This window comes from Octodon degus, unplaced genomic scaffold, assembly GCF_000260255.1.
Source record: "Octodon degus isolate 3935 unplaced genomic scaffold, OctDeg1.0 scaffold00147, whole genome shotgun sequence".
Lineage (NCBI taxonomy): Eukaryota > Metazoa > Chordata > Mammalia > Rodentia > Octodontidae > Octodon > Octodon degus.
Genome location: NW_004524723.1, coordinates 6,083,608 through 6,111,599, shown reverse-complemented (window position 1 = coordinate 6,111,599; position 27,992 = coordinate 6,083,608). Strand labels below are relative to the sequence as shown.

General features: G+C 39.6%; 1 protein-coding gene across 1 annotated transcript in view; it reads left to right on the top strand.

Moving 5' to 3' along the window:
- Cd86 (CD86 molecule) overlaps window positions 1–27,121 on the top strand; it is a 43,406-nt gene extending 16,285 nt beyond the window's left edge. Inside the window, exons 3-7 of the mRNA XM_023702259.1 lie at window positions 13,202–13,537; window positions 14,814–15,134; window positions 17,369–17,509; window positions 25,238–25,283; window positions 26,497–27,121. Coding sequence (XP_023558027.1) covers window positions 13,202–13,537; window positions 14,814–15,134; window positions 17,369–17,509; window positions 25,238–25,283; window positions 26,497–26,548 — 896 coding nt within the window. The 3' untranslated portion in view covers window positions 26,549–27,121. The remainder of the gene's footprint in view (window positions 1–13,201; window positions 13,538–14,813; window positions 15,135–17,368; window positions 17,510–25,237; window positions 25,284–26,496) is intronic.
- The last annotated feature ends 871 nt before the right edge of the window (window positions 27,122–27,992 follow it).

The following is a 27,992-nucleotide window of genomic DNA, read 5'->3' as shown; positions in this document are numbered from 1 at the left end:
AAAAAAAAAAAAAAAAAAAAAAAAGATCAGCAAAGCTCAGGGCTGAGTGGCAAGCTCGGACTCACACTAGCGATGAAGCTGCAGCATCCAGTTACTGGGCCACGGCTTTGGGCTGCTTCTCCTAACACTTGCAGGTGAATCACTTCAATGGGGTAGGGTTTCTCCTCCAGGACCCCAGCAGCTTTTATCACTTAGGCCTGGTCCATATTCACAAGTTCTGCTTCCCTGCAGCAGGCCCGAGGTGTCCCTAAAGCTGGTGATGAACCCAACTCCTCTGTCCTGGGAAGAAGGAGGTGGAGGGAATCTTACCACAGATTTTCAGAAAGGCTCAACTGAAAGACCAGTGTACAGACTTTCTGTACACTGAAAGAGAACAAGGGAAGCCTAGAATCCTGATCTGACTCAAGGCCAGGTGTCGCTTTTGTTTTTATTTTGCTCTAAAATTGCTTAGGAAGCCTCACTGGCCCCACCCTGGGAGTGTGCTGAGCCAGTGACCAAGTCCGGGCCTGGTGGTGTGCACCTGTAATTCCAGCACTGGGGAGGCTAAAAACAGGAGGATCACTACAAGTCTGAGCTGCATGGTGAGATCCTGTACCACAGACGTTAAAAAGAAAAAAAGAAAGAAATTACTTAGGAATGTCCTAGCTCCTGAAAAGAGTGTTATCAATATTGAAACTCTAAAAACAACTCTTCCAAATGATAATTATTTGAGTCCCACCGTGGTGAGAAGATTAGTGATAATATGTGGGGCAGTACAAAGGTAATGCAGAAAAGGAAACAATGGCATTCAATTAGAAAATAACAGTAGTACCTGGCTGTGGCAGTGCAGGCCTGTAATCACGGCTCTCTAGGAGGCTGAGGTAGGAAGATCACAAGTTCAAGTCCAGCCTGAGAAACTTAGCAAGACTCTGTCTCAGAATGAAAATACAAAAGGGGCCCTTGATATAGCTTAGTTCAAAGTCCTTGAGTGCAACTTCTGATACCATAAGACAGACAAACAAAATTATTTCCAACCCTTCGCATACAATTAAAAGCAACAACAATGCAGACACCATTTACTTTTAAAAAAAGAAAGGAATCCATTTGGATTTATCCATCTTCTCAGGGCACACCTGGCTACTGAACAACAACCACAAACAAGGCTGGCATCCAGAGAGAGAAGGAAGAAGTACTTGGCCCAGAATCTACTGCAAAAATGCAGGGCTGAATAACTCATTTGATGACACAGATTAAGCAGCACAGTGAAACAATTCTGTTTCCTGCTCCCACCAGGTCCTGTGTCCTCCCTTTGTCACTGAAATTAGACACTTCAGTGACTGCCTCTAACCTTGAAGCTAAGATTGAAGGAGAGTTTAAGACTGAAAAGTGTAGGAGGGTCAGGAAGGGCTTTGAAGAATTAGATTATGATTTGTTCTTTGTATTTAAAAAGCTGAAAAAATGAGGTGTCGCTGACAACCTCTGTTGCTCCTATCCTGACATCTCCATAACACTTTTAAGCTAGAGCCAGGGTGGTTTTGTGGTTTTTGGAAAATAGGTTGGTCCCACATCAGAAGAGGGGTTAATTTTTCCTTTCCTTTCCTATTTTTGGAGATGGAGTCTCGCTGTGTTGCCCAGGTTGGTCCTAAACTGCCAGGCCCAAGTGTTCCTCCTGCCCAGCTGGCACATTGGGCTCCACCTCTACACCCTGCCCAGTCTGACTCTTCACACTGTCTTTGTCTGAGGATTCTCTGTGTCCTTCCCATTTCTTTTGCATACCACCCCTGGCTCAGTTAATATATCTAGAGTGGTAGTTAAAGTTTTCTTTATTCTAAGATTTACACAAAATTGGCTCAAACTCTCATTCTACATCCTATAGGAAGCTCTGCTATCTCTCCCCAGGTTTTTCCAGATGGCTATGTGGATGGCATCTGAAGACAAAGTTTGCATTGCTACTTTTGACTGTCATGTCCTGCTGAGATAGATAGTGGTGACTAGGTAAATTAGCAGTTCAGCCTGTTGGCCACAAAGAATCGTTACGGAGCTTGTTGATTCTATTGGAATCACTCCTTTGTGATAAACCACTACCTTAGGGGCTTTTGAAATGTATGTATGCTACCTGGTAGGAAATGTCTCATCCCCAAATTTGTAGATTGTTTTAGTGGAATGCTTTTAGTAGGTTCCCGAGATAATGAATGATCTGTCAGATAATTTACCATACTAGAAGATGCTCACCGAATAGAGTCCTTTTAAGGTTGTTTCAGAGCAAGAGAAAAAATGGTAGAGGAAAAGCAGAGCCAGTGACAAATACACTGTGTGGGAAAACAAGAATTTAACAGACTACTGCTTAGTTTGCCTTTATAAAAGAGAAATCTTAGCACCATTGCTACAATATTATTTAGCTTTGTGGTGTGAAAGGGCAATTTTTCAGCAGTTTATATTAAAGATCTTAGTTTGATCTTGCAGTTCCTGGAATCAGGCAATACTTCAGGTTTTAAAGTTGGTTTTATATCCAGAGAAGAGTTGAAAAGAAAACCAGATTGGTCATATCAAAGCTATCTTCCATGTAAGGCAAGGACAGGAGACAATAATAGAAAAAACTAACATCAGAATACTTTAGATAATTATTTTGGTAAGAATTAAAAGATGTAGATTAAGGAGAGGGGAAATTCATTGTCGTACAGAGTAGCTTGTTTGGGAAATCTGGGGATATCCCCATGCTCCTGACTTCTTGAAAGGGCAGCTAACAAGTTTGATTTAGGTTTAGTGATATGGAGCTTTAGCATGAGTGATTCCATTTTGATTTTTCAGCAATGGAAATAAAAATACCTGTGGCCCTGTTTTTATGACCAAGATTTTGCTTCTCCAGTGGATCTGTCCATGGAGGTATCCTCTTTGTCAAGTTCTAGGATCTTAAAATTAGGCTAACATTTTTATAGCCTCTAATACTTGCCCTTTCTTGATTTCATTTTTGCTCCTTCTTTCATTCCTAGATATATAAATGTTTTATTAAAAGTATTCAAATCTCCAAATCATTCCTCAAGTCTCAAATCACTTTAACGGCTTTTTACGTTACTTTTATGACCTGTATTAGAAAGAAACAGATAAGGGCTGGTGGGATAGCTCAGCAGACTATGCACTTGCTCAGGCAAATGTAGGGACCAGGGTTTGATCCCTTGTACCTCATGCTATGACAGTCCCACCTCCGGGCACACTGAGATGGAAACCGAGTCCTGGTATGGTGGTGCATACTTGTAATCCCAGAACTGGGGAGACTAGCAAGGAGGATCACTATGAGTTTGAGCTGTGTAGTAGACCCCACACCAAATACATTAAAAATAGATATAAAAAACTTTAAAAGAGAATAAAAATTAGTTATATACAATTATGAACATAATATATATGCAGATGTTGGAAGGCTTTATTTAATATCATTTCACACATACTTTCTCAAGTTTCTAAGTGCTTTTAATTTTTATGTTTAAAATCATTTGGGGGACTGGGAGATAGCTCAGTGGAGTAAGTACCTGCCTGGCAAGCGCAAGGTCCTGAGTTCAACCCTTGGTACCACCAAAAAAAAAAAAAAAAAAAAAAAAAATCATTATAGTCCTTTGAATTAATTATAATTTGCTTTATTTTTCTTTTTTGTGCTTTATCATTTGAATGTATTGTCTGGTTATTTTCTTTAGTTTATGGTTGCTAAGAAGCTTTCTGTATAAGGGCATCATTTTTTAAATGTCCTCCCTTCCTTCTTTCCTTGTTCTTTCTATATTCTTTAGACAAGAAAAACCATCAACTTGATTCTTCTTTATGAGTTAAAAATATGTTTTATGTTTAGTAGATTTACTGCAATGTTTCAAGATAAGGATTTATTTTCAATTATCTTTTTTTTTAATGTATTTTAGTATAGGGCTTCACTGCACTGATCTGACTCATAGTAATCCTCCTGTTTTCAACCTCCTAAGCACTGGGATTATAGGCATGCACCATGACACCCAGTCTCATTTGCTGTCTCAACGTGCCCTGAGGCTGGGGTTTGCATGAAATGCTGGGGATTGAACCTCAGCCCCTGTGCCTGCCTAAGCAGGTGCTTTAGTCTGCTGAGCTATCTGGCCGGTCCTCTGATAATCTTGCTTAGTGCTTAAGAATACACTTTTGTTCAGAGACTCAGGTATTTCTTCAACTTTATAGATTGGAAATTATCCTCCTCAAATATTACTTATTATCATTCCTTCCCTTCTCTTGCTCTAAAAACAACTAGATCTTCTCAAACTAATATTTTATAATGCTTACTCTATTCTCTTTTTCCTCTCTTCCTCTCTCCATGTTGCCCTTTGAGTGAATTTCTCAGTCTAATCTAATTCATTAACCTTTTTAATATTATGTTTGATGTAGAATTTATTCTGTTTTTCCTAATCTCTATTTTTAATTTCTAATATTGTTGATGTTTAATCTAGACTTTATTCATTCATTTTTTGCTTAATTTATATTATTTCTGGAACTGCTAACATATTCATAAACATAGTATTATTACATTTCTCCTATTTTTAATGTTTCATATTTTTGTTCTTTTTAATAAACTATATCCTCATGTTTTTGAGGGTCCTAATTACATTTATTATAAAATCTTTTTTCAAAATAAATTCATGCATAAATTATTGATTTGGGTCCACACATTGCTTCCTGTCAATAACAATATGCTGTTAACACATGAAAACCTAAAAATTAACTTGTAAAATTTTTAGTTGATACATAAAAAAGTGTACATATTTATGGGGTACTTCATGGGATTTTAGTATGAGTATATATTGGCAATATTCAAATCAGGGTAAGAACATCTATCTCCTCAAATACTTACCATTTTTTCATAGGGAAAACATTTACTGTCTTATGTTACAGCTTTTAAAATAGCTTGCATATTTAATTTCTGATGTTGAGTTGCACTTAGGACTTGTTGACAGGCCACCCTTCCCTCATCCCTTTTGCCTCAGGGTCCAGTAAGCACTGCTGTACTCTCAGCCTCTAGGAGATCAGCTCACAAATGAGAAATGCTTAAAGTATGCTTCCTGTAAATCAGTATTAACTCAAATGTTAACCGAGACAGTAACTCATTTAATCCTTCAAACAGCACTCAACTATAGGTACCATTATTATTTTTGCATTGCTCAAGAGGAAACTGAAACACAAAGGAATTAAATAGTTTGTTCACAGTAACACAGGTAGCAAGCAGTTGACCTGAAATTGAACTCATGATATCCAAAGATCTATTCTTTTAACTATAATAGATGATGTCTTCTGGCATTCTGCTTATATCCAGGTGGAGCTCCACTGTATGAATGTTTTATTTATTAAACTATTTAATTTATATCTATTGGCTCATTCTTATGAGCTGTGCATTTCTGTGTGATCCAACTTTGTGCATATGTATCTTTTTAAGTATTGAATTCCTAGAAATTGAGTTGCTAAGTAAAGGCTGAAGCTTACTATATAATTAATTACTTACAAATTACCTACAAAATATATCACCTCAGAATTTTATCAGCAGTGCATAATAGGACACATCTCCACACATTCTCTTGGGAAATGGGTATCTAGTATCTTTAAGTATTTGCTGACCTGACATGCAAAAAGAATGGTATCTTACTGAAATTTAAATTGCATTTTACGATTATTATTGAGATGCTTTCATTCATTTATCCAGTGAGAATCTGTGAGTGTTTAATATTGCAAATGCCACAGTGAAGAAAAAAGACAAAGGCTCTGTTTTCATGACGTTTATTCTAATGGGAAATGTCAAGTTCATCCGAGCTGAAAGAGCAATAGCTGTGCTGCCAGGTGTCAGAGCAGCTGATTATAGCAGCAAGAAAAACACGAGTTAAAATTTTAAACTCTTATGACATGGTATATGCAAGAGGCTAAAGTGGAAGGGCCAGCTTCCTCATTCTGATTTTCCCCATGGAATGGAACTCCACTTAAGATCAGATGGGTCAGTACAGTACAGACATGGAGGTCATGTCACTGTTAAGTGAGCCCTAGATAAACGGATGTGGCCGTTTTATGGATCCAAGGACGGGAAACATACAGGAGGAGGAAGACAAAGAGGAGGTCCAGGAGTGGGAAAGTACTGAGTACTGAGTCAATGTAAGAAAAAGATCCTCTGGGTTCCCTCACCATATATACAGAGGCCAGCAGAGGCACCTAAAGATGACCTCTGCCCAAGGCATTAGATAGAGAGCCCTAGGAATAAAGTGCCTGGACTAGGAGTGCAAATAGGAGAAAACACACCACTAGCCGAGGGACTGGCACCTGGACCTCAGCTCCCTTCAGAGACTGCAACGCACTAGTTAACGACCAGCGCTGGTGGGGGGAGGTCAGATGTCCTCCACGAGTGCTGCCAGGTAAAGCCTTCGCGATTGCCTGAGGTCAGGCTTGACAAAGCACACAGTTTTTAAATCAGAGCTGGATTCCTCATGAGAGATGGATAATAACTAAACCTACCAAATCGTAATAAGTACCATGATTTTTAAAAAGTTCTCTTAAGTGACAGAGGGTAGCAATAATACTATCTTCAATAGGAAAGTCAGAGAAATTTTCCTCAGAGGTAACATTTGATGAGCTACCTACATGAGGTGAGGGAGTTATCACCAGACTGAGTGGAGGAAAAGTCCTCTATAAAGCAGGGACAATTTGAGAAGAGGACTTGAGAGAGAGTGTGGTGGGCCTTTTGGAGGACTGGCAAGGAGGCCAGGGTGGCTGAGACAGGGTAAGTGAGGGAAACAGGGCCAAAAGGTTCCCGGGACCAGTTTGCATATTGGAGATGGCTCTTAGTGTTTTGGGGGGAGTGGGAATGCAATTTACAGTGTGGTGGGAAGTCATCAGAGGGTTTTGAACCAAGAATTGGATGATCAGAGACAGCTTCCATAGTGCCATCTTTTGGGGCAAAGATGGAGGCAGAGAATTCAGTTAGGAAGCAGCAGATAGTAGCAAGCCAGAAGCTCAGCCCTTCAGTGAGTCAGGAACACCTGGGAGAAAGATGGATAACAACAGGAGGGGCTAGCAGGAGTGTGGTCTGCAGACACGGCCGACTGCTTCCTGTGAGCTTTGAAATTTACACATATAGTGACAAATTTTACATGTTATGTTCTGCTTCATATATTTAAATGGAATAGATAATATTTCCTATAGTACTACACTGTTATATATTTTTATAAAATATCATGTGCTCTAATAACTATATAGTTACATATATAATATATTTACCTATGTAATGAGATGCATGGTAAGCATGAAATCAAAACAAAGCTAGTCTTTTTTATTTGCCAGTACAAAATTGTCTTTATTATATCTTTATAGTAAGTCTAGAAATCAAAGAAGGTTAGGTTTTTAACTGTTATCTGTTAAAAGTCATTTTAAATTCTTTGCATTTCCATCTTGAAAATTCTACAAAAATGCCTACTGAGGCTTTAATTTTTTTATTAATTTTATTGAGAAACAAACAGCAATGATACAATCTCAAAACAGATTAATAAGACAGTTACAATAATTAATACATTGCATATTGTTGTCTTTATAGTAGTTTTTCATGGTACAAGATGCATACATGATATCCTGTCCAAACACGATTAGTACAAATCTTTCTTCTCAATGCATTAAGAGAAAGTAGCTCTATATCTATCCTAACTATTTTGTATATACAGATACAAAATGGTCCTTCATTTGTATCCCCTTTTTCTGTTTAGTTTTGTCAGAGATGGGCATTCCATTGCCATTTAAATATTGTAGGTGCATGAATTCAGCAAAATAATCCTATCTAGTCCAGTAGTCCATAATAGTTAATAGTGGATTATCCGTAGGACTGGCAATGTCAGAAGTTGTTAACTTGAGCCTTTTACAGCTCAGCATATTAATATGGCTTTACTTCATATGCCTTGTTTTTATACTTTTCTGCTGGATGGTTAAGACCAAGATAAAGCAAGACCTATATAACAAGAAAAGTAACTTCTTTATGGTCTTAATATAAATACTATCTAGGTCATCAAAATTCCTAGAGGACCATCCCTGGTCCTCTAGAGAATTTTTCATTATTAACTGAAAGGATAAAGTCCTAAGTTCTCCAAATAAATACATAGTTTTTTTTTTTTTTCTTCTGTAGTTGTTTCTTCTCTTTTCTTCAAACTGAGACTTCATTCTCCCCTCAGCGTATTCCATTTTACCTCTGGCTGAAGTAGTCTCACATTTTCTGTACCACACATGCACAGCCATTTCAAAGGACTGGGGGCAGCAGCAAGTCAGGCGACTGCTCACTGAGACAGAGGCAGGTCTGAAAGAGGAAGGTGAGCTCGTTGCAAACTGAAGGCATTCGACAGGCTGTTGGGTCCGAGTGTCTGGAGCTCTATGAAAGTTGTAGGCTGGAGAATTGGTGGTGCATCCATGGGGACAGAAGGAGAAACCTGAGGAGAGGGTGGAGAGTGAGAAGCCCAACAACAAGCATTTGAACCAGGAAGTCAGAGATTGAGGAAGACAGGGCATTCCAAGGAATGGCACCAAGAGCATAACATCGAGGCTGCAGAGATAACTCAGCAGTCTAAGCACCAGTTTGAGCAAACATAAGGAAGCCAGGTTTGATCACTGGTACCCCATGCCATGCTGGCCCCGCCTTGTGCTGGGCCCTCCACTGAGTCTGGGCATGGTGGGGCACGCCTGTAATCCCAGCACTGGGGAAGCTTAGACAGGAAGCTTAGATCACTATGAGTCTGAGCTGTGTAGTGAGACCCTGTACCAGATAAGTAAAACTTGAAAAAAAGAACATAACATTCAGCAGAGTGGTCAAATGAGGTGGAGTCACTGGCCTCAAGTGGGAAGTTACTGGCAACCCTTATCAGGGCAGTTTTACTAGAGAGGTAGAGGTTGGAGGCAGGGAGTAAGGGCAGCTGTTTCTGCTTATTCCAAGTGTTTAACTGTAAAAGAAAGAGAAACTAGAAGCAGGAGCAAAAGGGAAGTGTCTGAAGCAGGGTGGTGAGTCTGGTGGCCAAGCTAAGTGAGACTGGACACCACAGATTGAAAATATCACCAGTCTAAATCATAGGTCATTTCCTCCAGGAGCACGCCACTCATTGTCAGAAAAGATATGTAGACTGAAGGTAGAGTGTCCTCACACAGAATTCTATAGAGACAAAGGCTGATATTTATTGAGGTTGCGGACATAGAATGATTAAAAATACATATTACTGTTTTGTCTTTGATAGCTGCTACCACGTGTGACTGATTGCACTGCAATTAAAATTTAAAAATTCAGTTTTGAGGCTGGAAAGATAGCTCAGTGGTCTAAGCACCTGCCTGGCAAGCACAAGGACCCGGGTTCAATCCCTGGTACTGCATGCCGTGCCAGCCCTGGAACCCTGGGTGCGCGATGCTGGCCAGTGGAACCAGGTGTGGTGGTGCATGCCTGTAACCCCAGCACTAGGGAGGCTGAAACAGAAGGCTCACTATGAGTCTGAGCTGCATGATGAGACTCTGTATCACATCAATCAATCAATCAATCAACCAATAATAAAGAAATTTTTAAAAATTCAGTTCCTCTCCCAGATCACACGCACATACTCTCAATAGCTACAGTGGCTGGTGGCTAGAAGCTACCACATTGCCCACTGCAGAGGAAGGCATTTATGTCACCTCAAAAAGTGCTTGTCCAGCAGAGGGTCTAGGTTAGGTAAAGCTGAGGTCTTGGGGAAGCTGAAGAACAAATGTGGAGTGAGAAATGAGAGCAAAACCTGGAGGACGAGGAGGTTGTGAACAGAAAGTAGGCTCTAGGGCTTGAGTGGTTCTGGGTTATTATTAAGTTTGGGGATATATCATGGGGGGGGGGCCTGCTGAAATAGCCTGAGGGTGAAAATATTTGGAAATGACTCACCTGTGGTGAACTCACCAAATTATGGTAAAAGTTGGTTAGAAAGAAAGACCCTGCATCTAATGCCAAAGTCCTCATTGAGCAAGGGGTAATGACTAGTGAACAAGGAGAGAGGGTGCCACCTCCTAATGGGAAGGCACTGCCCAAGGCCCCTGTGAAATGGCTCATGCATGCAATGGCTGGAAGCCTAGGAGCTTCCCTGAGTAGGGCCAGATCTTAATGAAAGAACAACATTGGAGTAAATATGAAGAGGATGAGCATATGGGTTGTTTTGGGTTTTTTTTTCACAATGGAATGAGGCTTCCAGAGGGCCTAATGAAGCTTTGAAGGAAATTTAGCAAAAGAAAAAAATGAATGAGTAAGCACAGTAACATCAGGAAATAATGTATGGCCATTTGGGGTAATAGCCAGGAAAGACTAGAGTCTTTTTCTTTTTTTTTTAGTACAGGGTCTATGGGGTCTCACTACACAGACCAGACTCATAGTGATTTTCCTGTTTTCAGCCTTCCAAGTGCTGGGATTACAGGTGTGCACCACCACTGCCATCTCAGCATACCACAGGGGCAGGGTCGGCATGGCATGCCCAGGATCAAACCCTGTCCACTGCAAGATTGGAGTCTTAAAGGGGTCAGAGACTCACAAGTTAGCAGCCCATGGATTGGACATGACATTGTCAATGTATTATTACAGTAGAGGTCCTTCAGTATCCTTATCCTTGGAAACAAATTCCTAAGTAAGATGTCCAGCTGAATTCTTGAGGGTCTGTCTCCTTCTAACATCACTTCAGCTGGTTACTGCTAGATCATTTCTTGCACAAAGGTGCTGGAGAGGGGAGGGATTCTCAGTGTATTTCACCATTGGAGTCCTGGTGAGTCCAGTTGCTTAGGGATCTAAGCTCTGGGGATGGTAACAGTAGAGGATCCAAGTCACTTGGGAAAAACAGACCTGAGTCAAAACTTCCCTATGCGGTTAAGAAAGGATTAACAAGGTGCCCCATGTCTAGCTCTGGGTGATGTCATTAAAACCAGTGCCTAGTGAGGAAAGCATGGTGTACATTGTGAAATACTCTCAGTTCTATTTAGATGAGTTACAGAATAGTTTTTACCTCATGGGAATAAAAAGAGTAGCTTCCATCTCAGGGGGAGAGGTAGATGGAGATAAATTTGTCCCATCTAGAGACAGAATCAGAGACCATCTGTAGCAGCTTCTCAAACTGGAACTCTCGTTAAAGTGTAGATTTGGACTCAGGTGGCCTTGGATGACACCAGACCATCCCATAAATGATGTAAATGGCCTTGGTCCACAAAGAATGCTTTTGTTGGTAGTTGAAGAGAACAGTTAGATGGTGGAAGAGAAAGCCCTTGTAATTTTTGAGAGAAAGAGCCTACTGCGAGGATTTGGATTTGTCTATATGTGAAGAGAATGAGTGGAAAGGAGAGAAATTACTGTAAAAAAAAAAATCTGTAAATCAAGACATAGGAAAACAAACCAACGATGAAGTCATCTCCAGGTGCACAATTTGTAGTTGAGCAATAGTGTAGCATTCACTAATAGTTCAAAGGACATTCGTCTGCGTGTTCAGTTTCTCATTAGGTCCTTTCCCCTATATTGTACATCAAATTAGGCCCAAACCAGAATGTACTTTCTCAGACACAGAGCTCTGAGCTTGTACAGTAGGTGGCACTCTTGCATGGTTATCAAAAGGTAAGCAAGCAGAAGGCCCAGGTTCATCTTGTAAGGTAATGGCCAATTGCACTAAAGCTTCCTGAGGTCCCCTCTTCACTGTTCTAGGTACCCAGACAATTTCCCCTCCTTCCTCCTTCCAGCACGGCATGCATCCTATACCTCATATGCTTTGCAGACTACTAAGAAAGGGCGGTGAGGTAGGCACTGTTCAAACTCTTAGCACCTGGCAGTGATGCTTGGAGACTCACTGCCGAGCTCCTGATCACATGTGCTCCCTAGGAAGTCTGCACATGTTGCATTTTGCTACATTATTTTGCATGTCACTGTAATTTTCTCTCTATCTATTCTCTATTTTGAAAAAAAAAATACTGACCATATCAATGGAATCTCTTCTCCCACTAAAACCACATGAAATGAAACTCCTCTCATATCTCTCATAAACACACCTCTCCTTTAGTCCTTTTAGTGTCCAAGTCCCTTCACTAAAATCTTGAATAATGACTTTATTTTGAACCTAGTCCAACTTTCTGTGTAAGGTAGCATCTAACTCCATATTAACTAAGAAACAGCATTCTTCCCACCTTGCACTTCGCACTCCCTACTACCTTATTCCTTTGCCAAGTCCCAAGTATTTCTGTGACCCAGAAAAGCCCCTCCTAAAACCCTGAGATCTATCACATTCAAAGAATAGTGTGGCCCACATCCCTGCCACAAATGCCAATATCCTTTCAAGAACAAAAACCTTCCTCTGAACTGCTATCACATTCCCTGTGGGTTGGACATTTCCAGGGACAGCACACATTGACAACAGCAAATCTGTGTTGCCTGGGGTTTCCCCAGGACTCTCAAAGTACAATTCTCACCTTCCCAGTTCTCCTTCTGGTCCCTGAAAGGGCTCAGAGAGGTCACTGGAGAAAGAAGCCTTGGCTCACTGAGTCATCCCCAAACTGTTTTCTGTCCTTGGCAGACCCAGCCATGGGCACAGTGGCCATGGGGGAAGATCTAGGCAAGGAATTACTTCAATTTCAAAGATATTCCTCCAACTAATAAAGCATAATAAAAGGGGAGATAAGAGATAGAAAAATTATCATTACTATTAATATTTTTGCCAGAGCAGACCAAGATGACAGGTTAGTACAGGGAGGACTTTGGGGGAGAATGTAGCAGTTGTGAGCCTGTAACAGCTCTAGCAATGAATATTAATCCTCAAGTTGTAGGAAAGTGACAGTTTGGTAAAAGAGCTATCTAACTCTGCTGGGTTTCCCTGCCCTGCGATTTAAGCTTATAAAACCATGGTACTAGAAAGACTCTTAGAACATTTAAAACCCCCTTCCTTAAACTGATGAGACAAATAAGGCTTGTAAAGGTGGATATTTGCACAATGCCATGCATTCAGTTCATAGTGAAATAGGAACAAAACCCCTGAATTTATAGATGTCTATATCTATAAATGTTTATAGAACTCACAGATGTCTAGGATTGGATGCACAGTACCAGGTCATAATAGTCCAGCTCTTTAGTATCATTATTGATAAGACTGAGCATCTGGATAGAGTATAATGCTAAATGTGATTGGGATGTTTTTCTTCCCTCTTGTTTCTCCTTCCTGATCCTCACCTTTCTTTTTTTTAGGTGCTGTCTCCCTGAGGAGTGAAGCTTATTTCAATGAGACTGCAGAGCTTCCATGCCAATTTTCAAACTCTCAAAACCTCAGCTTGAATGAGCTGGTTATATTTTGGCAGGACCAGGAAAAGTTAGTCCTCTATGAACATTATTTAGGGAAAGAAAATTTTAATAACGTGAATTCCAAATATAAGCACCGCACAAGTTTTGACCACAACAACTGGACCCTACGACTTCACAGAGCTCAAATCAAGGATGAGGGTGTCTATCAATGTATCATCCATCACAAAAGGCCCACAGGTCTCGTTTCTATCCACCAGAAAGATTCCGAGCTGTCACTATTTGGTATGTGGCCCATGATGTGTCTAGATCTTTGGACTTCTCTGACGGGTCCATAAATGAATAGAGAAACTTCGAAGATGCAAACTTCAAGGGCCTGAGGGAAGGGTACTGCAACAAGCAGGCAGAAGACACTCATTTCTCAAAAATGCGGTTGAGGGGAGTACAAGGTCTGGGAGTAGGGAACTGAAGTCCTTTATACTTTTATAGTTTGCTTCTGATGGGTCGTAAGAATTTGGGGGAGGGCAAAAAACAGCTAACTTAATGAAATGATGGGGGCAAATTAATTTGGCTGTTGCTAAGTTTTATAACCACCCAGCCTCAAATTTTGACATTCACCTTCTCCTTCAGTCCATGATTTCTTACCCAGTAAGTTGTGCCTTGGAGCTCCTAGCAAGACAGAAATCTGACTGTAAAAAAATCTTCTATAGGTTGCTTTTCAATTGTTTCCACCCTAATCATGAGCCCAGTGGACAGAATGGGAAATATCCAAGCAAAGAAAACCCACAACCCGACAAAGTATCTCCTCTGTTCCCCTGGGCCCTCAGAAGCCTAAACGTGACTGCAGAGTTTTTCTTATTGTCATACCAAAACATTAATTATAGATAGATAGATAGATAGATAGATAGATAGATAGATAGATAGATAGATATCCATCACTATAGCCATCGCAGTAGACTATAAAATACAGAGTATTTCCATCAACCTAAAAAACTCCTTCCTGACATCCCTTTGCAGTCATAGTCTTACTGAACCCAAAGCCTCTGTTTTGCATCCTGTAGTTTTGTCTCTTTGAGAATGCCATTTAAAGAGAAGCCTACAATGTGTAACCTCTAAACATTAGCTTCTTTTATTCAGCACAATGCCCTTGAGTCTTATCCAAGGTATTGCATATATCAAAAATATGTTCCTTTCAGTTACTGAGTTGCATTCTGTTGCTTGCCCCTTTAACCCACTGAAAGACACTGGATAGTTTCCAGTTTGGGGCAGTTATGGAGAGGGCTGCTATGACTTTCATGTATAGATTTCTGTGTTTAAGTTGTTATTTCTCTATCTTTGGTGTGCTAATTTCATCCCTCCTGCCTATCACCCAATGAGTACAAGAGGCCTTGAAAAATATAATTTTATCAGGTGACCCACACCATAGACTGAGGCCCATGTTTTAGATGATCCTGGGCTCACAGTAGACCCCAGTGAACTCCCAGATTGAGGACTTATTTTCTGTTCTCTTGTAAATACATCTAAGTATAGTCTGATTTTTGTATCTCTGTTCTGTGTCCAGCTAACTTCACTCAACCTGAAATAGTGCAGATGTCTAATATAACAGGCAAGTTTGGCATAAATTTAACCTGCTCATCTGGACAAGGTTATCCAAAAGCTATGACGATGTATTTTTTGGTAAAACTTGAAAATTCAACTGAATTGGAGTATGATTGCAACATGCAGACGTCGCAAAATAATGGTACAGAGCTGTACAACGTCTCTATCAGCAAATATTTTCCATTCCCTGATGGCATGAGTAACATGACCATCTTCTGTGTCCTGAAAACTAAGGCAATGAAGTCAGAGGAAAGGGAGCTTCGCTCCAAACCTTTCTGTAGAGGTAAGGCTGCTTCCTAACACTATTTCTTTTGTCAGGTACAATATAAAACAAATGGTTCGATGCCCACTGCTTGCTGGGAAATCCCCTACCAGGCCATTCTATGATGCTAGTTGGTTGGACCTAAGTGGAGGGCTCTGGCTGTGTCTGAGTGATCTAGGCCTAGGAGTCGGTGAGCCAGTGCTGCACTTGAAGAACATGTTCTTAGCCCCTGAAACTGCCCTAGTCTTTTGGAAATACCTTTGAATGGAGGATTCTGGAGTTTTGCAGGGCTTCCCAAGAACAAATGAACTGTACACCATAAAAGAGATTATTGGGCTTAATAAGAGGAGAAGTAATTCCAGATGGCAGACTTTCACATGTGCAGAGATTTCCTGCACAAAACAATTGTAAACACAGCTTCAGGATTCAGCAGATGAGAGGATCCCATCAATGAGCCATGTCTGATGTAAGAGTCAGTATAGCAAAGAAAGACACAGAGGCAGAAATGATCATGGCAGGATGAGCAGTAGGAACCCATGAGGCTGGAGGAAAAGGGTAAGACTAAGCAATGCTCACCAACAGGAGCCTGATGTTCTAAAATCTCAGCTCTGTCTCATCTATATGTGAACCTACATACCTGAAGGGCAGTAGCCACAAGCTTCTCTCCTAGACAATGCAGCCACACCAGCTCTGTCCCTGCTTTTCTGAGCCCTTCCCTCCCCAGCTGCCTTCTGCTCTCCTCGACCCCTTCTCCAGCCCTTGGTTTGCCCCCCCCCCCAGGCATCCATCCAGCCCATTGTTTCATGCCTGTCTTTGTTGCTTCTTTGCTCCTGGCATCTGTTTTAGATATGGTTTGACCTACAGACACACTCTCAGTAAGAGATCTCCTAGGGCTTAGCCACATAAGCCGGTTTTACAACTGGACCCATAGCCTCTCTGGTATTGATTTCCTTCTGCTCTGTCAGCTCAGTTTCTGAGAGTCCAGTAAAGAATGGTCCACCTATCCTGTCCTGCCTGCTTCTTCTGCAGTCTCTCTTGCCCTCTCCACGCCCAGCATCTTCACTTAGCCACTAGCATCACCATGCCTGGCATGCCTTGGGCACTCTGCAGTTGCCCTCACAGTAGCTTTGGCTCACTGTTATGTTGCTTTTCCAATGTGGCCAAAGCCTCCCCAGGCAGCACTGTCTTCAGAAACGTTTTAGCTCTAGCTGCTTCCGGAAGATAGGTTTTGCTTCTCTATATCCCTAGTCTGTGACTTGAACAAAGATAGGTTAGATCTTGAGCCAAACTAGAGTCTTTGAGAGTGCCAAAAAATAATAGTTGTCACACTGCAAGTATAGCCTTTCTTTGCCAGGAATGCCAAATATTCACAAGTAGAATAAACTAGGACATAGCCAAAAGGTATTGACTATACACACACCAACAACTCCTTTCTTCACTGTCCCAGAAACAAGGACATATGTCCATACTGCAGCTAATGTGAGATCAGATGATCCTCTTTTTTTCTTGTAATGTGAGATTGCCTACCAGAACTACTCCCCAAAATGTACATCATGGAAGCAACTCGATTTTCCATCATAAAACCTATTTTCACCTAGAATTTGGGAGTTCCCGTGCAAAGAGCTAGCTCCTAACCTCTGGGGAGCTAATTCTGACTCTGGTTCCTCAAGGTGTGAGGGATTTCTAGTGGTGGCACATGCAGAAAGCCATGATGAGGAAGTTTGCTATGGCCTCAGTGGAACATAAGACCAAACAAAACCCAACTGGAGATGCAAGGCTGTGAAGAGGTCATGCCCTTTATCTGAGGGAGTGAGCCTTATTTATAGATGTTGGTGGATGGAGGAACCATTACAAGGGAACCTTCAAAGTTTTGGAACTGACTGCACAGGCTGGGGTAGCAGGGCATTGTCCTGATGATTGTACATTCAGATTCTTTGCTTAATAGAGTCTGGACTCTTATCTGGACTCCAGCATGATGGCTAAGTTCATCCTCTCCTTTCAGATCCAGATCAATATCATAACTGCCCCCCAGGGGAGGCGGCAGAAGGGAAGGCAGCCCATGCCAAGCATTTGGCTAGAGGTACAGGCATGAGTCTCAGTTATCTGCTGAGGTCCCAAGACTGGGACTTTCTGTGGCCTTCTATGTGGATTGCAGGCTCCTCTGGAGCAAAAGCTGGCAATGAAACAGAGAACAGCAGCAGATATGAAACACTTGTGTGTGAATTTATGGCTGATTGAAAACTTGTCCTTTCCAGTTCCTAATCACCCTGTGCCTGTTACACACCAACCTTTCTGGATTATAATTGCATCCCTGATCTCGGTGATCTTCTCAGCTGGGGTGGTGTACTTTGCATGGAAAAAGAAGAAGAAGCAACGGGCTGTCCTCACTAACAAAGGTGATGAGTGAGTCATTCTCCTCTCTGCAGACTGCCACTGTGAAGTCACTTCCTCCAAATCAGCTGCCCTCTGGAGCTCCCTGGCTGAGCCCAGCTAGGCTCGGCCTCAGAGTTTGCGGGCTACACTGGATTCAGCAGCTTGTCTTGAACTCCTCAGAAAGGTTTCATTTCCAATCTAAACTTGGCAAACATAATTCTGGTTTCTAGCCAAAGCTAATTACCACTTTCTCTACCTATGTCCCTTCATGAATTTATTGTGACAATTCAAGAAAGTAAAATGCTGGAAACACTTCTGAATGTTGCAGATTATGGACCCGGAAGCATTCCAGTAGCAGTGTTTTCCAGATGACCACAAGACTTAGTCGTCATCTCCAAAGGTCTAGATTGCATTATGAATTGAGTTAGATAAGTTGTTCCCCATTCACTTATGAATAATAATATTGACTGTTGCTGATTACCAAGTAGTATATATCAAATATACCAAAAATTAAAGTCAATCATAGTTCCAAGGGTAAGAAAAACGTTTTTGCAATCAATATTTTTGGTATATGTCTTCTAGATTTTTTCCTATCAACATGTCATTATCCATAGTTGAGATAATATTATAAGGGCTATTTTTCACTAGTTATATGCTATCATATAACCTGTTTTCTAACTTCATCATACTAAAAATATCAAGACAATTTTCAATGGCATAAATATCTTTCTACAGCATCATTTTAAAGGGCTGCAAGATATTCCATTATGTGGATACACTTTAGTGTATTTACTGAACCAGCTTTATTTTTTTAACACTTTGGTTTATCCAAAAGTTTTTCTATTGTACATAGTGCTGCACTTAACATCTGCTTCTATGGTGAAGGTGCTTTAATGGGGCCACACTTGTTCCTGACCTTGTAACACTCCTGTGCTTATTCGGGCCTTGCATTGGTTTAGATAAGTTTCTAAGATAATCTTTCTTTTCAATTTTCATTGTATGTTTTAGTGCAGCCATAGTCAGAGTACTGTATATTGTTAAAGTTAATTTGCATATTTTTAAAGAGAAGAAAACATAGTAAAAAAATTAGAAACATGCAGAATTTCACTAAACAAAATGATAGAATTTAACAATGGTTATTATATTGTATATTGTTGTCTTCAAATTGTTCAGATTACCTGATATAAGCATGAAAAATTTGTCAAAAAGTTATTTAAAAATTTAAAAGGAGAGAGAAAATTTAGATATTAACTGTTCCTTTCAATAGATCAGCAGAAACCAGCAGTACAATTATCAAAGCTATCTTGTGTGTATTCCTATATATTTCTTTTTCCCTTCCTTCCTTCCTTTCTTTTCCCCTTTCCTCCATCCCAGTTGTTCCTTCCTTTTGAACGATTTTTTTCCCTTTCACAGCATCTATTTCACCTTTCAGATTTCATTTACTCTTTCAGGTTCTTATACTAGGAAGACAATAGAATGTTTACACATGTGGATCTGATTTATTTCACTTATAGGTATGGTCTCTACTTGCATCCATCTAACTATAAAAGCTTTGAGTTTACCTTTTGCATAGCTGAGTAACAGAAGAACTAAAAATATCAAACCCACAGTGATATATGTGCAGCCATGTCTATAGCATACAATTTGTCATAACTAAATCTTGGAAACAGCTCAAATGCCGATCAGCTGAGGAATGGCTAAAAAATATAATCTTTAACTTTATCTCAGCAGTTCCCTCCAGTAGTAATTAGTTGATTGACACTAATAGTTATGATAACTTTATTCACGGTAGAAAACACAAGATGAATAATGATTCTGGCTAGCATCTTGTTTAAAATTTCAGTGTACTGATTTTAAGATCTATTTAGAAAATAGATGAATGGTGTTACACTCATTCATTTCATCCAGCAGTACCTTAAAAAGAGGAAATGTAAACAATCAAATTTAAGTAAATTAATACAAAGCATATGATAGAGACAGTCAAACTGCGAAAATACAAAGTGTACTAAAAGTTCTAAGGACAGAAGTCTAATATTCAGAGCACAGGGTCAGTGGTACAGCTGTCTATTTGGCATGCCCTGAAGGGAACTGAAACATTTTTGACATCAAAAAATGATCTTTCACAAGGAGAGTTTGAAGCTTCTTTTTCAGTGCAATTGCCACTAAAATTAACCAATTATGCAGAAGTCACTTTTGACTTAGGAATAAGCCATTCCTAAATTTGCTATCACATTGGAATGATCAACTTGCAACTCAAGCAAATAAGAAGGGATGCAGCAAAAGAGAATAAGAATGTTTCTTTTCCAAGGAGGCAATCAGAAGAATTTAGGGAATTACCTAAGGGTGCTAATGTGTGTGTATGCAATATGTAAGTTGGAAGCTATGCTTACACATATAAGATGGTCACACTGGGCTATGACTGGTAAAAGGCAGAAAAAAAAAAAGAATAACAGATATATGAGCACCCTAATGTGGATAAAGAATACTGGTAAGAAAGAGTTGTATAGTCAGTCAAGTGTGTCAATGTATTTGATCAAAGCAAAGAACCTTGATATACCTGGAGGGAGGGACATGTACCATTATAACCAGATTGGGTAAAATTATTTTTAAATCTTGGTCCTATAACTTTAGCATTCTCTCCCTTTGCTTTGTGGCTAATTCTGACATTGACTATGTGACAAATAAGATGTTTACCCCCAATATTTCCACTTTTTATACCTTAGAACCTATGATACATTGTCTGATATGGCTAACAGAATTTTGTACAGGTGATTAAGCCCCAACCTGGAGATGGTGAAGTTAGCCTGTATTATCTGGGCAGATACAATCTAACCATATTAACTACAGAGCTTTACCTAAGCAGTTTAGAGAAATGAACTGGAAGAGAGGAGTTGTTGGCTTTGGACTTGGAGAATGAAAGCTATAGTCAAGGAGCATGGATCACCGCTACAAGCTGGAAATGACCCTTAACTAAGAGCCAGCCAGCAAGGAAATGGTCGTCTCCATTCTACAAACCCAAGGAACTGAATTCTGCTGGCAGACAAATGTGGAAGCAGTCATGATCCATCCATCTGCAGAGATGCAAACTTATTGATAACCATTAGGAATTTCTCCAAATAGGGAACTTCCTCCCAATCCTTTTCTCAGAAGAGATAACCCTCAGACTAACCGGTCATTAAAGGTCCTGGTCATAGTTTGTGTAATAATTGTAGTATTTCTGTGTCTTATCTATACATATTTACCTTGTTTAGATTATTTGGATGAGTAGAAAAGAAATCCCTTAGTTATTCTACCTTTTTCTAATCTCTCAGACAAAGCATGAGGAATTCTATGTACTGAGTATTATCTTTAGCCAACCACCAGTTAGTTTATCACTTTATCATTGTGACTTGTATGACAGAAATCTGTATAAACAGTGCTCAAGTAACCAGATTTTACAACTTGCTTGCCTAAATCAACTTAGAAAAGTATCAGCTTTCTCAGTAATGATTTCTGAAAGGCCAAGCATCTTTTCCAAAAGAAATAATTTTAACCAACATTTAAACAGAAACTGTACAGAATTTAAAAACTGAAAGTTATGATCTCATCACATTTGCCCTTCAGAATGTTAGATTTGTAATCAAATCCCAAAATATAGAATCTGCCTTTTCATTGTCTTCTTTCATTTTTAAATGAGAACTTTATTTTTCTGGGAAATGGCACTGATTTTGCTATGGGTATAAAAATATATATAACTATTTTGTGTTGGTCTACAGAAATCTAAAATACTGTATGCAGCTATAAGTACCATTGTTTTAAAGAGGAGCTTTGACAATAAAATCTAACCATATTTATAAGGTGTCTGGGAGTTGCATTAATAAGAAATATCTTAGGGCTGATGAGATAGCTCAGCATTCTAAAGCACCTGCTTAGGCAAGCTTAGGCAAGGGTGCAGGGACCCTGATTCAATCCCCAGCACCATATGCTGTGCCAGCCCTGGCCCCAGGGTGGGCTGAGCAGGCCACAAAATAAAAGAGAAATACCATAAATGTTTTAGCTCATTTTGTATTGCTATAACAAAACACTCAAGATTGTGCTCTTTAGAAGGAAAAGTTTATGATTTTGGAGGCTAATAAGTCCAGCACTTAAGTCTGTCAGAGGCAAGCTATATTCTGTGTATAAGGGTGCTCAAGCAACTAAGGGTGCTTAAGGTGAGAAAAACTCTTAGGAGGAGACAAATTCTGCCTTCAGATATCTAAATAGTTGCCACAGGGTGTAAAGATCAAACTTAGAGCTGTGGTTTCGTTGAATGATAAAGCACTTAACTAGCATGCGTGACAATTCATTCCAAGTACCACCAAAAAAAAAAAAAAAAAAAAAAAAAAAGCACATTTCAATATGTAGCTCCAGAAGGTATGTCTAAATGAAGGCTACGAAGGCAGAAGGAAATAAGAGACAGCCTTCTAGCAAAAATAGAGGTTTTTAAATTGTGTGGAAGAAATAAACTTCTGGTTTTTTTTTTGTTTTTTGTTTTTTTTTTCTGAGAAGCAACAAAAATTTTCCTCCTTCTATAAGCAACTATAAATTAGGAAAATACTTGAAACTGTTATCAGACATGGGACAATGGATAGCAGAAAAATGCAGTTTTAAGAGAAAGGAAAAGATGAGGTGAACCTTATGATTGGCCACTTGCTGTGAGGATCAGAGTCCAGGCTGCTCTGAAGACAGGAGGAGCTGATCTACCAGAACTAGAAGACTGCAAACATCTCTTGTGAGCATATGTGCCAAAATTCTTAACAAATAGAAACAAAAGTCTAGCAGGATATTAAAAATGTGCTACATCATGATCAAATACTGTTTATTCTAGGAACATAGGAAAGCTGAACATTTAAAAATTAAGAAATAAAATTCACTCTATAAAGAAACTGGAAAAAAACATGAACATGTCAATGGATACTGAAAATTTCCTATCCATTCATAATTTTAAAAAGGAAAGAAAAACTTTCACAAGGTAGGGATTCAAGGGGAATTCCTCAGTCCAAGACAGGACATCTACCAAAATCCTTTCAGTAGCATCATGATATTTGATGGTAGACTTTCCACCTAAGATTGGGAAAAATGAAGATGTTGCCGCTCAGTACTTTTGTGTAACATAGTGCTGAAGATTCTAGCCAGTGAGAAAAGATATTACAAAGAAATGAGGCATACAGACTGGAAAGGAAGAAGAAAAACTATCTTTTTTGGGACAATGACAATCACATTTGCAGAAAAGCCTATTAAACCTATTAAAAGCTATTAAAACTAATAAACAACATAGCAAAGTCAAACGATGAAAAGCCAATACACAATATTAAGAACAGCTCTATTTTTGCAGAGTAACAACAAACAACTGAGACCAAAAGAACTATATAAATGCCACTTATAGTACCAGCAAATAATATAATTATAAGTGTGAGAATAAGTTTATCAAGCAAATATAAGATCTATATACTAAAAACTCAAAACATTACTACTGACACAAGCTAAAAGAAAAAAATATATATGTAGCACAAGGAGAGTTTATACACATACGTATATGAGATTATACACATATATATTCAATATTCATGAATTAGAAGACAAACTATAATTAAGATATTGATTTTCCCCAAATTGATCAAAATAATCCTGTCCTGGCTACTTTCTCATTATTGTGACAAAATGCCCAACACCCACAATTTAAAGGAGATTCTTCGTTAGGCAAGTGTCCTACCACTGCGTTACATCCCTAGTCCCCATAAGGGAGATTCTTTGTGGTTTCAGTCTATAGCTGGTTGGGTCCAAAACAGAAACAGTGTAGCAGATGACCACCACAGAGAAAAGCTGCTCACATCGTGGCATGCAAGAAGCAGAGAGCAAAGGGAGGAGCTAGGGAGGGAGAGACGCCCTTCTGTGCCGTGTCCCCAGTGACCACCTCTTCTGACCAGGCCTTCCAACAGCACCCTCAGTGCCCTCAGGATCTGATTACCTTCCACCTAGATGATAATTTTGGGAGACATTTTAGATCTAAATCATAACAAATCCCAATCAAGATCCTAGAAAGCCTTTAAGTAGAAATTTAAAAGCTGACTATAAAAGGTATATGGAAATGCGAAGCACCTATAATTGCCAAAATAATACTGAAAAATAAGAGCAAACATGAAAGATTGGCATTATCTAATTTCAAGATCTACTGAGTAGTTACAGTAATCAGGACAGAATGAGATTGATGAAAATATGCATCAGTCAATGCAGTAAAATACGATCAAACATAAATTCACATAGTACTAATTTTTTTTACATTTGCCAAGGTAATCCCACACAGAAAGGAAGGATAGGCTTTTCAACTGATGATGTTGGGAGATTAAATACACACCATTCTATAAAAACATATCTTAGAGTGAATCATAAGCATAAATATGACTAAAATTTAAAGACTTCTGAAAGAAAACAGGAGAAAATCTCCACAGCCCTGGGTAGACAAATCTTAGCACTCAAAAAGGACAAACCATACTATAAGAAGACAATGTTGATAAACTGGATTTCACCAAAATGAAAAACTTTCATTTGATTTTCTTAAGAAAATAGTAAATCAGGCACAGGATGGAAAAAATGTAAATTTTCATAAAATGTACCTGACAAAGGATATATATCTAGAATATATAATTATTACTAATAATAATTAATAAGAAGACAATCCATCATCAAACAAAAGGATATAATCATAAAATACTGCTAAGAAGTAGACAAAAATGGGATACCAGTAATACTCAGAATAGATCACTTCAAAAGCATTACACTATTGTGAAGGAAGCCAGGCACAATAAAGCTATCCATTATATGATTCTCTTCATATGAAATTCAAGAAAAAGTGAAGTTACTGAGACATTGAGCAGCACAAAAGTTATTTACAAATATGATGTGGAAAACATTGATTAAAATGAGGCAGGAAAAACTGAGGGAGGGCTTATTAAAATTTTTCTCTCTTGACTGTGTTCTCTTTTAACTCAAAACTCTATTGAATTTTATTGCTTAATATTATAGCTGCATGAAGACATTATTCTCAAATATGCACACACATAAAAAGAAATGCCAATGTCAGGAAGTTTTTGAGAAGACACTGCTTAGTAAAGACTGAATCACAAAAGTAACAGTGGTGATGCTGAGACAATTCCCATGTCCATGGGCCCACGGGTTAACAGCCCCCCCCCATGAGGCTCTGAGTGGTACAGTAGTACTGACACAACAGTCAAATCTGTACAAATAGAAACTCAGGCGATGGAAGGTCTGGCTGACTAGAGAGTTCCCACCTGGGCCAGTCCCTGTGGCAATGTAGAGTACTTGGTAGCACCATCTAGTTAATCCCTTGAGGCACTCATGCCTTCCAGATTCTCTTTCTTCCCATTCTAAATCTTGCTTTCAGAAAAGAATTAGAAACCCTTTTCTAATTCGCTGAGTGCTAAAACTAAACACATTATCCTTCTTACTAGGCTTCTCATTTACAAAAGATAGAATTATGAGTGAAAAAAATCTGATTTAATTTATGACACAGTAATCAAGTCAAGGCTTTTCCTTTTTGGATACAAAGAACTCCTTCCCAGACCCTTGAAATTGCATGACTTAAATAACCATCTCTTCCCTGTAGAAGGTCATAGTTTCTGAGTCCTGGGATTAGAAGCCTCTTCAAACTCTACTCTACTCTCCCCTTTTCATATCTCAGATGAAGTTTTTGAACTTGTTCTGGTCTCTTTCAGAAAGCACCAAAACAGAGAAGGAAAAGAATGAAGGGACTGGACAAAGGTAAGGCTTGGTGCTGCAACATTGTTGAAAGAAGTTTAATGTCCGTAACATCTGAAGTTGCATTGGGTTGCATGTGAGCTATGTGGGGACCACAGCAAATATGAACCAGTGGTAGGAAGCAGAAAAGGAAATGCTGTCCTTAGGCCCCCAAGGAAAGTAATCTGTCAATAGATGCACTGAAGTCATGGTGAAACAAAGCTCCATGCACAAGCTTCTGAAGTGGTGGTCTCGAGCAGCCCTTGTGTACCATGGTAACTCCAGTAGCCAGCTCAGTGCCTGGGCTCAGGGTGCCTGCAGATAAGGAACAAATAGGCAAAGAGGTGAGGAGTAAAAACATGTTCCCTTCGGCCTAAGTATCTTCACATCTGCTCTGCTTAGAAGCTTCTTCTGCCATTTCTTCATTTTGTTCTTATCTTTCTTAAAAAAGCACTTTCATTTAAGAACAAAAAAAGTAATTAGTTCTCACCTATTTCAGTACCCTGTGGACCCCTGAGTTTTTTCTGTGTAACAAATTGTACCTGAATGTTTGTGGAATTATCTTATTAAGCTTTATTAAGTAATCTAAACTCTGTGGCGAGTGAAGACCATATCAGTTGAGTTCATCATTGCACTGAGAGCACCTGGCATAGTGCCTAGCACACAGTAGGTGCTCAATAAACACTGGTTGAAAGAATAAATGTATACATAAAAGAACAGATGGAAGTTCCTGGTGATTCATCAGGCTGGCCTCCATCCCTTTTGAGGAGCAGGGCTTTCCAGAATAGAGGCTCCAAAGGCCTGCTCACAGGGTCAAAGCAGCCCTCAGCACAAGCTAGTTGCACAGGCAGGGTCATGACTTCAAGGTGCAGAGCTCCCACAGTGCCCCCACTAGGATCACCTGCCACAGTGATTCTAGCAGCAGAAGGAGCTGCAGGCATCCTGGATGGAGGGCCGAGGTGCTGAACTCCTGCCCGCTCTGCTGGATGCTGTTCAGGAGGTGTCTGAAAGAATCAGCACAGGGCCAGATAAAATACAGAGCAGCTGCTGGAGAAAACAAGGATGGCAGTATAGACTGATTCTTTGCTCCTGCTTTCTCCATCTCTCTCACCAATAACCTGTTTCTTTTCATTGCTGTTCCAGTGGCCTCCTAGAGCTGCCCTATTATTGAAATCTAGAAAGAAAAAGAGACACTATAGCTTAATCTCACCCAATTCTTTTTTTCTTATTTTTCCAGAGAGAAAATTCAAGTACCTGAAAGAAATGATAAAGAAGTACAATGCACCTGAAAGCAATGATAAAGAAGTTGTTCGACCTTAGTTGCTAAAAATGCTCCATCATTTTAATTAAAGAAAAAATTTCCTATGTGTATCCATTTTTATATCATTAATCTTCACAAGTATTTGAGCAAACTTTTGGGATCCTCCCCAAAGCCATGCGAATGTTATTTCTAGTAATAGTGAGGACTTCGGGAATCCCTATAAGTGAAGGAAGCTCCCTATGTCAGATCTGTTCCCTGTGTTTGGGACAGACTTTAGTTCTCTACCTGCTTCTTTTAATTTCACCAGAAACTCATGAGCCAGCCCCACCTAAACGCTTCTTTGCCTGGGAATAACGTTCAGAACTAACATGTCCTGAGTCAGACCAGATTCCTCTCTTAAAGTTTACACAATATGCTTTCATATGGGACTCAGTTCTTTGGGTAGGGGCTCTTATGTGCCCTGAATTCTAAGGTAGTGTACCATTTCATCTGATGCACCTGGGACTGAACAGCTATCTCTTTGTTTGAGGGAGGAAAATATGTTTTACAACTTTATAGTGTTTATAGTAATATTTGAAACTATAAATAAATGTATACTAAAGCTAAACAGTACAAAAACAGTAATAACCAGTCAACGCTGAGCTGAAGAGAGTCTGGGTTAAAAAAAAAAAGAAAGAAGGAAGAAGAAATACTCTTAATTATTACTCATATTCTTTTTTTCATGTTCTTTAAAGTAGTAGTTAGTGAAGATTATGTAATGTTGTATTATAAATGTCATGAATTTGTATAAATACAACCCTTTGTAATGCACCCAAGGTCATGAAAACACATCATAAACATTTTAATGCATAGCATAATATTACAATAATCTAACCACAAAATATTTATCATGCCAACAAAAGTCTAAACTAATCTATTAAAAGAAGAAAAATACTTTTAGAAAAAATGTGTGCTATGCTAACATATACTATGCTATAAAGGAAAACCTACCCCTTCTAAGGAATGCTTGTCCCTCTGCCAGGGCCAACAGAGTATGTTGGCCCGGTTTCTTACTGTGCAGGAGACAGTGAGAAGAGCAGCCTACCTCTGGGGAATCAGGAGAGGCAGATGGAACCAGCTGTAGACCCCAGAGCCACTCCTGCTGGGGATGGTGCTGACTGAGAAGGTGAACCTCCCTGGAAGTTGTTAGCAAGGCTTGTTGGCAAACACTAAAGAAAGCAGAAAATCACGGAACCTTCTGAGCCCTTGTTCTCCTCTTGATAAAAAAAAAAAAAAGACTGAGAGAACTGTGATGATGATCAACTGTGCCCTAGCCCACCAGGTAATTCTTGAAATCTGGACTCCAGGTCTCTGTGGGGAGGCCAGTCTGAACCCCTGTATCAGAGTGTGTACCTTCCAGCTACCTAAACTGGAGTCCTTTACTGCCTTCCCTCTAGCTTTTCAGTTAAAGATTTTTTTCCTATAAATTTGTG